Genomic DNA, 13,849 nt, shown 5'->3' with positions numbered 1-13,849 from the left:
CCAGCATTCTTCTAAAAAATATTGGAGCATGTTTAATGAATTCTTATGAATTATGTTATAATGCCTCAGATTTGAAAGAAAGACTTCAGGGAGGTGCTAGGTAGAGTATTTGCTCTTTAATAAGTCTGACTTAGCATTTGGAAAACCAGTTCCTTAAAATGCTATCAAATGATCTTGCCCTCAAATTCAACTCCAATAAAAAAAAATGTTTTTAAATTAAAAAAATAAAAAGGAAAAAAAATGATCTTGCCTTGCAGAGATCTGTGAGGAGACATTTCTGCAGCAGAGGAAGGCACTTGGTATCTCTGCAGTTGTTTAGTTCATGGTCTTCCCTGATGGGAAAGTACCCTTGGAACCACTTGGCATAAGGAGCTGCTAAGGCTTAGACTAGCAAATTTCACAATCATATGCCCTTGTTCCCGAAAGGACCTTCTTATGTTTTTTTCAGAGACCAGAGGAAGGGTGATACCACTCTGCCCCAGAAGGCTGTCCTATCACCCAGGAAGCATCTGAAAAATTTCTACATACACTCAAAACTCTCTAGTTTACTTTGCTTTCCTCTGATTTCACTGATTATACTCACTATAGAAAATCTGATAAACAGAAATTATAAAAATTAGGAAATAAAACGTCATACTATCTAACCATACAATATCAATCCATGTTAGTATTTTGGTATATTTCCTTCCAGTCCTTTCCTATGCCTATGACAAATCATGTGAATCTGTATTCTAACGTTTTTGTTAACATTATAGTATATGTGAATCACATACCATTACAGGCTCTTTTTAAAAAATTTTAATGGCTGCATTAAGTTCTAAGAATACCCTTAAGTTCTAAGAATTACGTTTTACTGGGTTCCCTGGGTGGCGCAGCGGTTTAGCACCTGCCTTTGGCCCAGGGCGCGATCCTGGAGACCCGGGATCGAATCCCACATCGGGCTCCCGGTGCATGGAGCCTGCTTCTCCCTCTGCCTATGTCTCTGCCTCTCTCTCTCTCACTGTGTGCCTATCATAAATAAATAAAAAAAAAAATTAAAAAAAAAAAGAATTACGTTTTACTGATGATGTCTGCCCTCATTTGTGATTTTTCAGGCACTCTTAAGTACAAAACAGGGCTTTACATACAAATTTGCATCTGTTGTTCACAGAATCTATAGAAAAACTGACACAAGACCTACAGTAGTACCTGGTCACTAATACAGCAGTAGTACTGTGACCTAGGCAGTGCTTCAAGGGTATCAAGACTAATCCTCTATGTACTTACTGCAAATCTGCTGAGGATGTAAGCTCCAGCTCCAACTCCAATCCCAATGATGCTTTTCAGACTATGAAAGGGGACATAACCAACACTGATGAGGTTAACTCATTTGGAGATGGCATAATGGGAAAAATACAACTGGGTTCAAATCTGGCTCTGATGCTTACTGGATTCTAGAATTTGGTCAAGTTCTCTAATTTTCTGAGCCTCAGTTCCTGATCTACAAAAGGATACAACTATCTACTTCTAAGTTGACTTTAAGGATTAAATGAAATATGACTAAAACCTGGGAGTCATTCTAACAGTTCCCTCTCCTATCACCTCCATGTCCAACCCAGCAGCAAGTCCTATAGAGTCTACCACTAAAACATTTCCTTCCTATTTCCATCTACTTCACTGTATCCGGAAGGGCATCCAGTACCCAGGCTATCATTACCTCTTACTTGACTGCTGTAATAGTTTAAAGGTCTCTTTGCTTTTTCTCTTTTACTCCTCTCCATCCCATTCTCTCCATAGCTAGAGTAATCCTTTTTAAAGATGTAAGCAGTGGGGCACCTGGGTGGCTCACTGGTTGAGCCTCTGCCTTTGGCTCAGGTGATCCTGGGGTGCTGGGATCGAGTCCCACACTGGGCTCCCCATAGGGAGCCTCTCGCTCTGCCTATGTCCCTGCCTCTTTCTCTGTGTCACTCATGAATAAGTAAATAAAATCTTAAAAAAAAAAAAAAGTAAATAGCTTGGGATGCCTGGGTGGCATGGTCAGTTAAGTGTCTGACTCTTGGTTCTGGCTCGAGTAGTGATCTCAGAGTCATGGAATCGAGTCCTGCATTGAGCTCTGTGCTCAGCCAGGGAGTCTGCTTCTGGATTTTCTCTCACTCTCCCTCTGCCCCTCCCCCATGTCTAAAATAAATAGATATTTAAAAAAATAAAATAAATAAAAATGCAAAGCTTTACTGAAATGCAACTTTTATACGTAGAGAGATCATTTTAAAGACTAAGTTAAAAGAAAGTTAAATCAAAGCACATTCTTATCCAACTCATTTTTAAATTCTACACCTGAAACTAAAAATTAAAAAAAAAAAAAGACAGAATTGGATATTAAGCCCCTGCTTAAAACTCTTCTCTCTTTCTATATATACATATATATACACATACACACACACACACACACACATACACACACACGTATTTTTATCTTTTCAATAAAATCCCAGATTCTTACCTGATCTGTGAGACGATGTTATGTGGTCCTTGCCTATTTCTCAAATTTCACTCCATGCCTTTCTCCTAATGTTCATTTGGTCTAGGACTTCTGGAAATATCATTCCTTCTGTCTGGAATCCTCTTGCCCTGTGGGTGCTGCCCAGCTAGCAATGTCTACGTGAACCTGGTCCTCCTCTAACATCACCCTCAATGACTTCTCTTATAGCACTTCAGTTTTGATTTTTTGTTTGCTTATTTGTTGTTAATTATTCTTTCCACTAAGATGTAAGCTTCATAAGAACAGCGACTATTCCTTTGCTTACCATCATAGCCCCTAGATTGGACACACAGTAGAAAGTCAACAAAAACTGTATAAAAGAACTGAATAATGAACCTACCTTAAGTGGGTAAGAACAGGAGGCAGCATTTCAGCTAACTCATCCATTGTAGGGTACTGGTACCTGAAATTCAGAAGGATACCCCCTGGTTTATTTTATTTTATTTTTTATTATTTATTTATTTATTTTTAAAGATTGTATTTATTGGGATCCCTGGGTGGCGCAGTGGTTTGGCGCCTGCCTTTGGCCCAGGGCGCGATCCTGGAGACCCGGGATCGAATCCCACATCGGGCTCCCGGTGCATGGAGCCTGCTTCTCCCTCTGCCTGTGTCTCTGCTTCTCTCTCTCTCTATCTCTCATGAATAAATAAATACAATCTTTAATAATTTTTTTTTAATTTTTATTTTATTTATGATAGGCACACAGCGAGAGAGAGAGAGGCAGAGACACAGGCAGTGGGAGAAGCAGGCTCATGCAGGGAGCCTGATGTGGGACTTGATCCAGAGACTCCAGGATCAGGTCCTGGGCCGAAGGCAGGCGCTAAACCGCTGAGCCACCCGGGGATCCCCGATACCCCCTGATTTAGAATGTACCCACATTTCCTAAACACTAGAACGCCAGAAGAGTATGGGATTCTTAAATAAAAGCATTTCCTTTACCAAAGACTGAAAGGAGATGATGTGTGGAAATGATTGTGACGGTTGTGCAACTCTCTACAATTTCCATGCTAAAAAGAAAGGAGAAGAATCCATGTGTCTCCATATTAAAGGGCAGACTCTGGGAGGAAGCCATTTGAAAAGAACAGGTAATATGGCTCTCTTTCAGGGCATTTCCAAATACCTAACAATCACTTTAACTGGGATTGAAACTCAGTAAACTTCCAACAGTTAAGAGTCAACTGAAGAAGTGGCTCTTGGTCTGCGGCTTATGTTCAGGCAGCTAAAGACAAAATTAAACAAAGCCTTAGGGGGTCTACCCACCTAGTCACAAATTCTGGACTCCTCATCATGAATGCTGATTTGCTTTATTTTACTCAGGCATATAATAACATCGTTACTTTACTGCTTTTGAATCTGGTGTACAGATATGAACCACAGGATCTTAAGATGGTCAAACAAGCCCAGGAACCATTTCAGACTAGGATTCCAAGAAAAGAAGGGAGCATCCACTGAGATTACAGAATCAAAGATAGAAAGAGATCTTAAGACAATCTATATATGAGGCAAGATTTATTCTAACTTCTGACAGGGAAGTCAGCCTGCCTCTGCTTAAAACACTTTTTTAAGCAATGGAGTGTTCTTGAGCCATTTGTTAAAGAACAGAAAAAAGGAACTGGATCTAAGTCTTGTTAGATATACACTGGTCACTAGCCCATTTGCATCTGAGAGACACAACAGCCTGGACATAGTAACATGGCTTCTGGAGCCAGACTGCCTAAGTTAAAATTCCAGCTCTGCTACTTATTTGTTAGGTAATCTTGGCCAAGTTACTTAGCATTTCTGTGCCTCAGTATCCTCACTTGTAAAAAGGGATAATAAATCTGTCCCATAGGTCTGTGAGGGTTAAATGAGTCAATAAATGCGAGGCATTTATTTTTATTTTTTTTAATTTTTATTTATTTATTTATGATAGACACACACACACACACACACACACACACACACACAGAGGCAGAGACCTAGGCAGAGGGAGAAGCAGGCTCCATGCACCGGAAGCCCGGCGTGGGATTCGATCCCGGGTCTCCAAGATGGCGCCCTGGGCCAAAGGCAGGCGCTAAACCGCTGTGCCACCCAGGGATCCCTAAATGCGAGGCATTTAAAGCAGTGTCAGGAATGTTGTCAAACTCCCATATAAGTGTTAGTTCTTATCATCTGCAATCATCTATTTCACAAGAGTCACTGGCAGAGGCAGCTCTGGAGAGGAGCCAAGGGAAAGGGGGAAAAATCAGCATTCCACAGCTTATGCTTTCACTCCTCATCTTAAGGTCATCTCAATAATTACAATGTCCAGGGAAGAGTGATGGAGACTGTGGCTCCACCATGCAAAGCAAGATGAGGTTAAGAGCTCCAAGTCCAGTCAAAATGCATCTCTATCTGAAAGGGCAGCTTCTCTGGATAAATGGTTATAAGATATTCAAATTCCTGTGACCAGATTGGGAGGTAAGGTTGGGGAGGTGATCCCAGGAAGCTCAGAGGGATTGGAGTTTGGGCCTAGGTAGGTGGAAGTTTCAGGGAAGGACAGAAATGACATATTTTTAAAAAGATGAAGAATGGACAGACAAAACAGTGAGAGGTGGGTGTTTCAGATACTTAAGCCTTGCAATTACAGGGAGACAAACTCCTGTCTATGGAGAACCATTCCTGGATATGTGAAAACATGCAGTCTTCCTCACCAGACTGTATATAATAGTCCTCTCAGATCAAGGAGGGAACTAGGAGGACAGTTGGTTGGTAAGTATAACCCCTAGGCTATGTTAAAATCAATGCTATTTCTCCCACTGGAGCTCAGTCGTTTGCTTTTCTGAATGCATGCCTTCCAGAAGATCTTGCTTGTGGCCTTACCCTGTTGGGAAAGAGGGTGCACCTTCCTGCTGGCCTGGGGCATCCACGTGACAGACAGCAAAGTGCTGGGTGATCTCTTGCATATCTTCAAAGTTAAAGAATGCATTGAAACAGGATTTATCTGCAAGAGTAAAAATACTTGTAAGTCACAGGTTCTCCCCAGTTTTTAACAGACTATACGTAAAAGTCCTCTCCATTTCTCTCGTGTTCCCTGACTCAATTAATTCCATAACATCATCCTCTTTCATTCCCCCCTTCCTCCTTTCACTCCCTTTTAATCACTCACTGTTCCACTAAAATGAGGTGCCTTAACAATGTAATTCAAGCTGCCCTAAAGGCTGAATACCAGACATCTCAATGACCTGAAAATGACAATGCATTCTCAATTCTACACAATGTCTACAAAATGGGAACCAATCCTGGTATTGTACAAAATAATCTTGAATTCATAATGCTACATTTCTCATGTACCTTATTCCCCCATCTGACACAGAGACACTGACTATATTCTAAGAACCTGGCTAGAGTAAATATCCTGGGCTGTTTACATTCACCATGTGGGAGACTGTCTCTTGGCAAAATTGTTGGGGTATAGAAAGGGGCTGCTGCTTCAATTTCTACCCTATTAAATATAATTGTTTAAATCACTTCTCAGGTGAAAGGCTACAAAAAGCTCCAGCACTAGACTGTAGCCTCAAACATAGGCCACTTTGAAAGTTAGAGAAGCATGGGACAAAACACAAGTACAGAATCTGAGCCTGTGGCTAGGGCTAGAATCTTAAACAACCATCTAGAAAAGTCCATTTAAAATCACTGATGACAGGCTATAGCAAGAATACTTTTACTAATTCACTGAAGAGCTCACAACAAAGAAGTTTGGGTTTTCTAACCTGAAATATGAAAAAACCCCAAATAAGTACAGATTTAAACAACTGATTTCAGTTCTACTCTTTAATCCTGCCATTAATACATGTAGCAACAAGGAAGGAGTTAAGATAAAGAGGAAAAAACCTGTGCTCTGTTAGAATACTGGGATTTCTTCTTTTTAAAAATAAATACACAAAGATCAAGTATTAAAATAAAAAGGAAAGGTATAAAATCAAATACATACGATTGAGGCCAATGTCATGGTATGTCAGAATAACTGGTCTGTTTCCCTTTGGTAGGCCTCTGATGGTAACATGGACCACACCGTGTGTTGTTTCTATGTCATGTTCCTGAAACAAGAGAATATATGGTCTCAGGAGAAGCAGAATGGACATCCCAGGTGGCTAAAGTTCCACAATACTTATTTACTGCTATTTCCTACTTGCTGGAGCGGGACACATCATTGGACTATCAGCATACCAGAGAGATGTTATACTATACAGAATATTCCCACTTTCTAATTCCTTCCAGATAAACAAACAAGGGAAAAAATATACATTCTCATCCACAAAGTTTACTATCTTAAATGAGGGAAGTCAGGGATCTGTTAAGGATACAGTTGCAAGTGGCTATGAAAAGATGAGCAAGCTGGGTAAGGAGTCAGAGAAGCCTTAGAGGAAAGAAGTCGAGGAAGCAGAAGATATGAAGGAGTTGCTAAGGTTTTAGAGACTCTAAACTCATGTTTAGCAACTGATAAAATTGAGTTGACACTTAAAGGTGCCTCTGCCTAAAATCTTTTTCCTTCTGACAGCTGCCCTCCTATGTTATCCATACATTACAGGAGTAGCTCTTGGCTGCCAGGTTTGTAGAATGTAACCTTGTGGTCATGACTTACTGGAGGCAGATGGGCATCTGGTCCATGCTGAGTATGCATTCTTCCCTGAGAATTTGTAATTGGAACTCAGATTTTATCCTTGGCTTGTTCTTCTCTTGAAAAAAGAAGCAAACTTGGGAGCTTTTATTTTATTTATATTTTTAAATAGGCTCCACACTGGGCATAGAGGGGGCTTGAATTCACAACCCTGAGATCAAGACCTGAGTTGAGATCAAGAGTTGGACCTTAACCAACTGAGCCACTCAGGTGCCCTACTTGGGAGATTTTAGTAGACATTTCCACTGCTCTAATTCTTGGTTCTAGCTGTTTGTGTTCTTAATTTCTGAGACATCCTTGGATTGCATCTGGTTTAAACTATCTTGAGTGGGCTTATTCTCTCATCCCCAAAGAATCCTAATCAAGGCAATAAGTAGTTTAAGATGTAGTCAGAACAGAGTTCAGGAACTAAATAAAGTTGGAACAAGATGCAACTGGAGCTGCTGGGACCAGCACTAAGAGTGACTGGGTAGAAAAGAGAGGAATTGTAGAAAAGTCACTGAGATTTATCCTAGTCCTCGTCAATGTCCATATTTCTCAAAAATAAAAAATTATCATGTCTCGCCTAGTGAATTTTTGCTGATGAAGTCCTTGTTTATCTCAGAGAGTCTTATAGTAGATAAGATTAATTCTGTCAATAAGAATCCCAACAAAGGCAAAGGGCTTCCAACTTAATTTCCTATCTAATAATGAACCTCATCAAAACTTTGGTCTCTTCTCTGATGTGCGGTGCAAAATAATCATAGGCTAATTCAGTATCAGTGTGTTTCAAGTAATAAGCTCCAGGCTGGAGCAGATAATCTCTATCAGATCAAACCATAAGTAACTATTTATGTGATTATTTCTGCTGCCTTCTATTCAAGTCTATTCAAAAGGCTTGAAAACGGGATATAAGAAATGAAGGAAAAGAATCAGATACTTCAAATGCTATGAAATAAAATATAGGGTTTGGATGGGGGGATATAAAGAAGTAAATTCCAGTTACTGTATGAGCATTTCTCTTACAGTAATAGCAAACTTACCAAGGAACCCATCCCCCTCCACCCCTCCCACTAGCAGGTTCCTTCATTAAACAACTACTTATTAAATCCCTACTACCAGGCCATGGATTGAGGTTTGAGGATAAAACGGTGAACAGAAGAGATGTGATCCCTGTTCTCACAGAGATTATGTTCTAGATAGGAAGGCAGGCAATGAACACACTAAGTGCTATGAAAGAAATAGGAAACTGATAGAATATTGAGAAGAAAGCCATTAACTCTATCAGTAGTCAGGAAAATGCAAATTAAATTTAATGAGATGCTATTTCACATACATCAGAATGGCAAAATCTTTAAAGTCAGTTAACATCAAGTGTTGACTGAGGCACAAAGAAATAAGAACTCTCATACACTGTTGGCAGGCATGCAAACTGGAGTAACTACTCTGGAGAACAATTTTGTAATGTCTTCTTAAGTGTCCAGCAGATTTACTTTTAGGTGTAAGCTGAAGAAATTCTTAAATACACAAAAAGATATACACAGAAGTGTACTTGGTATCCTTATTTATAATGTCAAAAAAATTGGAAATAGCCTAAAATATTCATCAGTACGAAAACTGATAAATCATGATATATTCATATAGTGAAATAGATTAAAATGAATGAATTAGAACAAGAAGCATTAGTACATGGAAAATCCTGAAAGCATAATACTAAGTAGAAATGCAGAAGGATATATATTACCACTTAATGCAGATTTTTATAAAAACAACACTATATAGATTGTATGTTTACATACATACATTTAAAATACAAAAACTTGGGGAAGTAATGCACACTAACTTTAAGATTTTGTTTCCTTTTGGGAGGTGATATATTCAGAAAAGGAACTCAAGGAGGCTTTGATTTCTCTCATATTTTACTACCTACCTACCCCTTCCCATGTTTTACTTCTTTAGAGAGAAGGAATAAAGAGATTGAGAAGCTGGCTTCTGCCAGATGGGTGACTACAAGAGAATCCAAATTGAAGAGAATGTGTAACGATTTGTCAGCTTCATAATCAGGTTGCTGGAGCCTTCCTTCCATCATATACGAACTTTCAGTAGAGTTTTGGTAAAATACTCCAGCTTGGCCTCAGCTGTGCTACTGAAGATAGAGGGAAAGTTCAGTTGATGCTTGGCCCTAAGGCTAGCAGGAACTCCTAAGGCCAGATAATAGATGAAAAAAGCATGTAGGGCAATGGAGTAGGGTGGGGGATAGTGAACTGTCAGGGAAGTTCAGGAGAAGGATGATGAAAAGGGAAACATAACAAATGGGGTAAAGCAAACAAACAAAAATAACAACAAAAAAAGCACAACAACTCCCTCCCCGAAAACCACTGTATAAGTAGATGGGGGAACAAGGCAAAATACTCTGTCATCATCTCATAATCTGAAAAATTCAGTTAAAAATGGACCCCTAATAGATTTCAACTTTTTAGGGAGATCTCGGCCCCTACATCCCCATTACAAGCCCCTAAAATTGTGTAATGACCAAAGTATTCATGGGCCAAGAGTCCTCCACCCTATTTGTCAATTGTTTGCCCTATTTGGAGCAGCACTTGTTTGTCAGTGTCTCATATAGTTTCTCTTCATTTTCAAATTACGTGAATGTAAATGTTCTTAGTATAATTAAAAATATGAAAAGAAAGGAGACACTCACCTCCACGTGGACTCGTAAATATAGCCCTTGTGACTCTGTATGTGAAGAACTGGAACAAGTCTCCATCTGGAGATGAATGTGGAGGGACCCTGGCAATGGTTGGGCAATTGCAGGGGTGATGCTGCTGCCACCTTTCTGTTTTAGTCAATGATCATCTGTTTCACAGGCTGTTTTTCCAATTACCTCACCCTTCACCCCAGCATTCTATATAGTATGATTACACAATGAGAGCTTATGCTCAAGGGGCAAACCCCAAGTAGTGTCTAAAAGGCTCTGCTCATAGATCTCAGAACTCTTATTATTTACCATCTCCAAGGCTACATGTTCTTGAATACAATCCCTTTATTCTCCAGGCTATAAAATGACTTGAAATCATATTTTTCCCCTCTTCGCCTTGGACTACATCTTTCTCTTAATCAAAGATGTAACTTTAAAATCAAAGAGCCTAGGGATCCCTGGGTGGCGCAGCAGTTTGGCGCCTGCCTTTGGCCCAGGGCGCGATCCTGGAGACCCAGGATCGAATCCCACGTCAGGCTCCCGGTGCATGGAGCCTGCTTCTCCCTCTGCCTGTGTCTCTGCCTCTCTCTCTCTCACTCTGTGACTATCATAAATAAAAAATTAAAAAAAAATAAATAAAAGAGCCTAAAAAAATAAAGTAAAATAAAACCAAAGAGCCTTTTAAAGAATGTAAGAGTTTATGGGGTGGGGGTTGGGGTGGGAAATGGATTAGACATATTATAGGGATTAAGGAGTACACTTGTAACGAGCACTCAATGATGTATGGAATTGAATTACTTTAATGTCACCTAAAATTAATATAACACTGCGTTAACTAACTGGAGTTAAAAACTTTTTAAAAAAAGAATTTAATTTGGGGATCCCTGGGTGGCCCAGCAGTTTAGCGCCTGCCTTCGGCCCAGGGCGTGATCCTGGAGTCCCGGGATCGAGTCCCACATCGGGCTCCCTGCATGGAGCCTGCTTCTCCCTCTGCCTGTGTCTCTGCCTCTCTCTCCCTCTCTCTCTGTATCTCATGAATGAATAAATAAAATTAAAAAAAAAAAGAATTTAAGAGTTTAGGATATTGCCATTATTATATTTTTTAAGATTTATTTGAGAGAAAGGAGTGGAGGGGTAGAGGGACAGGGATAGAGAGAATACTGAGCAGACTCCTTGATGAGCACTGGGCCTGATTCGAGGCTTGATCTCAAGCCCCTGAGATTATGACCTGAGACAAAAACCAGGAGTCAGGCGTTTAAATAACTACACTCCCTAGGCACCCTGACATTATTTTATAATAAAATTTCACCTTTTTTGGAGTCCTCTTTCCTTACGTAAATGTGCTGTTATCAGAATTACACAATCTGACTTGTCTTACCTCTCTGAACTCAAGTTAATTTTTGATCACTCATGTCCTGGTCAGTCTGAAATCGTTGTAGAACAACACCCTTGGAAATGTCAACATTTTTGTTAGCATGAAATTTTACTGTTTCTAACAAGCAGGCTACTTATGAGCCTTGGGTATAGTTTTTGTTATTACACAGGAATTACTGATATAATACCTCTACTACCTTACCTCTGTATAGTGGTTTAAGGTTAATTTGCATAACCTCATTTACTCCCAGAGTAAAAGAATCTGCCTCCAGGATTACTCAGTCTTCCGCCTATCAAAAGATCACCTTTTCCTTTTTAAAGTTCCATGACACCTTTCCCTGACTCTAGTTTCAGCTCTCTCCCTCCTACCTGTTACCTCTTTCAGCCTACTTCAGTCAACACCCTTGCAGACTGTTTCTCCTGTTACTTTTCAACCACCTACAACTCTCGGCCTTCTCACAAATTAGGCTCTATATCTGAAAGCCTCTTTTACAATTTATCAACACATAAAATCTATCTTTTCTTCCTCTAAAGCCAACTCCAATATCTTCCTCACATAGCTTTAGTTAACAATGAGGAAAAAAAGAGTGAATGGTTATTTAACCCACATGTAACATCCCAGAACACCAACTCTCTTAAGTAGGAGAACCCAGGTAGGAGGGGGTGCATGTCTGACCAATTCAAACACCCTACCCTCTGGCCACAGTGAGTGGCCCAAAAATGTACACGTGACCCATACTAAGCCAACAAGAATCTACCCCTGGATTTTTCCCTAGAATTACAGGTAAAGATCTTAAGTAATGAGGCTGCTAAGCTGAAGAATGTCGATTTGGGGAGTTGGCAGCAATCATGCGCATGATACGACAGAGCTCCTCAAGGAAATAAAACCTTCCAGTGACAGGGGAAAAGGGAAATGAGAATGGGGTGCTGATAAAAAACAATCTTCGTTTTTCCCATAAGATTCCTTTTTTCCTCCCAATGAGAATAAAATCACCTACATCCTTAGAATTTACTAAAATCAACCTCCCCCTTGCCCATGCCCACATACAACTATGATGAATGAAATCAAATAAAAAAAGGTGGGGCATCTCAAGGGGGAGGAACTGTGAACAAAGGCCACCAGAAAGGAAAAGCATGAGGCAGAAGTGGGATAGGCCAGCAATAATTCCAGTTTTCCTGAGGGTGGGGAGTGTACATAAAGGAAGCAGAGAGACAGGAGGCTGAAAGGTAGACTGGGGCCACATTCACATCCTTCAAGGCCAGGAAGAGCATGGAGCTGGTCAAACTTAATAACACAGAATGTAGCAGCTAACTGAATCCCAGCTCTCTCCAAACACCTCTTTTCAGTGGAAAGAATACTCAGGATATTTATTTCCCTTAATTCTTATTTGGTAACAATACCCATTCACCAAGGGATCTGCAGGAGTTTAGAGCTGTTTAATGATTAACACAATGTGGTAGGAATTAGATGTACATTCCTGAGGTCTTTTTATCTGTTGTAGCCTTTTCTTTTTCTTTTCATGACATCAGGTATATCGCCTAGTAAGTTGTAGTAGCAGTATCAGGAATAAAAACTTAAGGAATTTTTAACTTTCCAAAAAGAAAGTTTAAAGCTGTTTAAACCTGTTTAGAAGAGGCAGTCACATATATACATTTGAAATGCAGTGCTGAATACCAATTCTCACAGTTGGGTCCTATAAATCAGTTCTCTAAATAGCTACTGCAATTAAATAGCTAGCATGAAATTACTCAGCCTTTGGACATGCTTGGATTATTCTAGGAGAAGAACTCCATTCTTATGAGTTCACTGTATTATTAACCTCTTCTACGAGAATGATATATCCTGGCAGACATCAGCTTTTCACTCTCCATTAATATTTATTGAGTACCCCCCTGGTCGAAGTGAAAGACAATTTGATAAGACATGCCAAGAGCCCTAAACATGCTCACTCCAAGAATCCATCTAAGGAAATACTTTGAAGTGCATAAAATATATGCATGAAAATGTTCAGTGAACTGAACATATTATAAGTGATCTAATTTCCAAGAATAATGCAATGGTTAAGTCATGGTATTTCCAGATGAGGAAATAACAGGCGTCCATCAGAAATTTTATGAGTGTTTTAAAATGCTATAGAAAGGGATCCCTGGGCGGCGCAGCGGTTTAGCGCCTGCCTTTGGCCCAGGGCGCGATCCTGGAGACCCGGGATCGAATCCCACGTCGGGCTCCCGGTGCATGGAGCCTGCTTCTCCCTCTGCCTATGTCTCTGCCTCTCTCTCTCATTCTGTGTGACTATCATAAATAAATAAAAATTAAAATAAATAAATAAATAAATAAAATGCTATAGAAAAAAATAAAATGCTATAGAAATGAAATTTCTTTTTTAAGATTTTATTTATTTATTCACGAGAGACACACACACAGGCAGAGACACAGGCAGAGGGAGAAGCAGGCTCCATGCAGGGAGCCCAACGTGGGACTCAATCCCGGGATCTGGGATCATGACCTGAGCCAAAGGCAGACACTCAACCGCTGAGCCACCCAGGCGTCCCTGAAATTGGGTTCTAATATTAAGTTAGAAAAGGAGACACAGGAGCGACTGGGTGGCTCCGTCAGTTAAACGTCTGTATGCGTCTCAGG

General features: G+C 40.1%; 1 protein-coding gene across 3 annotated transcripts in view; it reads right to left on the bottom strand.

Annotated features, from left to right (window-relative positions):
• The window catches only part of NDRG3 (NDRG family member 3), a 78,581-nt gene that overhangs the window by 32,960 nt on the left and 31,772 nt on the right, over positions 1–13,849 (bottom strand). For all 3 annotated transcript variants that reach the window (XM_055307105.1, XM_055307114.1, XM_055307120.1), the window contains exons 4-7: positions 6,471–6,576; positions 5,360–5,480; positions 2,859–2,921; positions 1,267–1,327 (exon numbers count right to left, since the gene is read on the bottom strand). In XM_055307105.1, the coding sequence (XP_055163080.1) occupies positions 1,267–1,327; positions 2,859–2,921; positions 5,360–5,480; positions 6,471–6,576 (351 nt within the window). The remainder of the gene's footprint in view (positions 1–1,266; positions 1,328–2,858; positions 2,922–5,359; positions 5,481–6,470; positions 6,577–13,849) is intronic.

This window comes from Nyctereutes procyonoides, unplaced genomic scaffold (genome assembly GCF_905146905.1).
Source record: "Nyctereutes procyonoides isolate TBG_1078 unplaced genomic scaffold, NYPRO_anot_genome, whole genome shotgun sequence".
NCBI classification, from domain to species: Eukaryota; Metazoa; Chordata; class Mammalia; order Carnivora; family Canidae; genus Nyctereutes; species Nyctereutes procyonoides.
The sequence above is the reverse complement of the archived record's forward strand: the minus strand, read 5'-3'. Positions and strand labels throughout refer to the sequence as shown.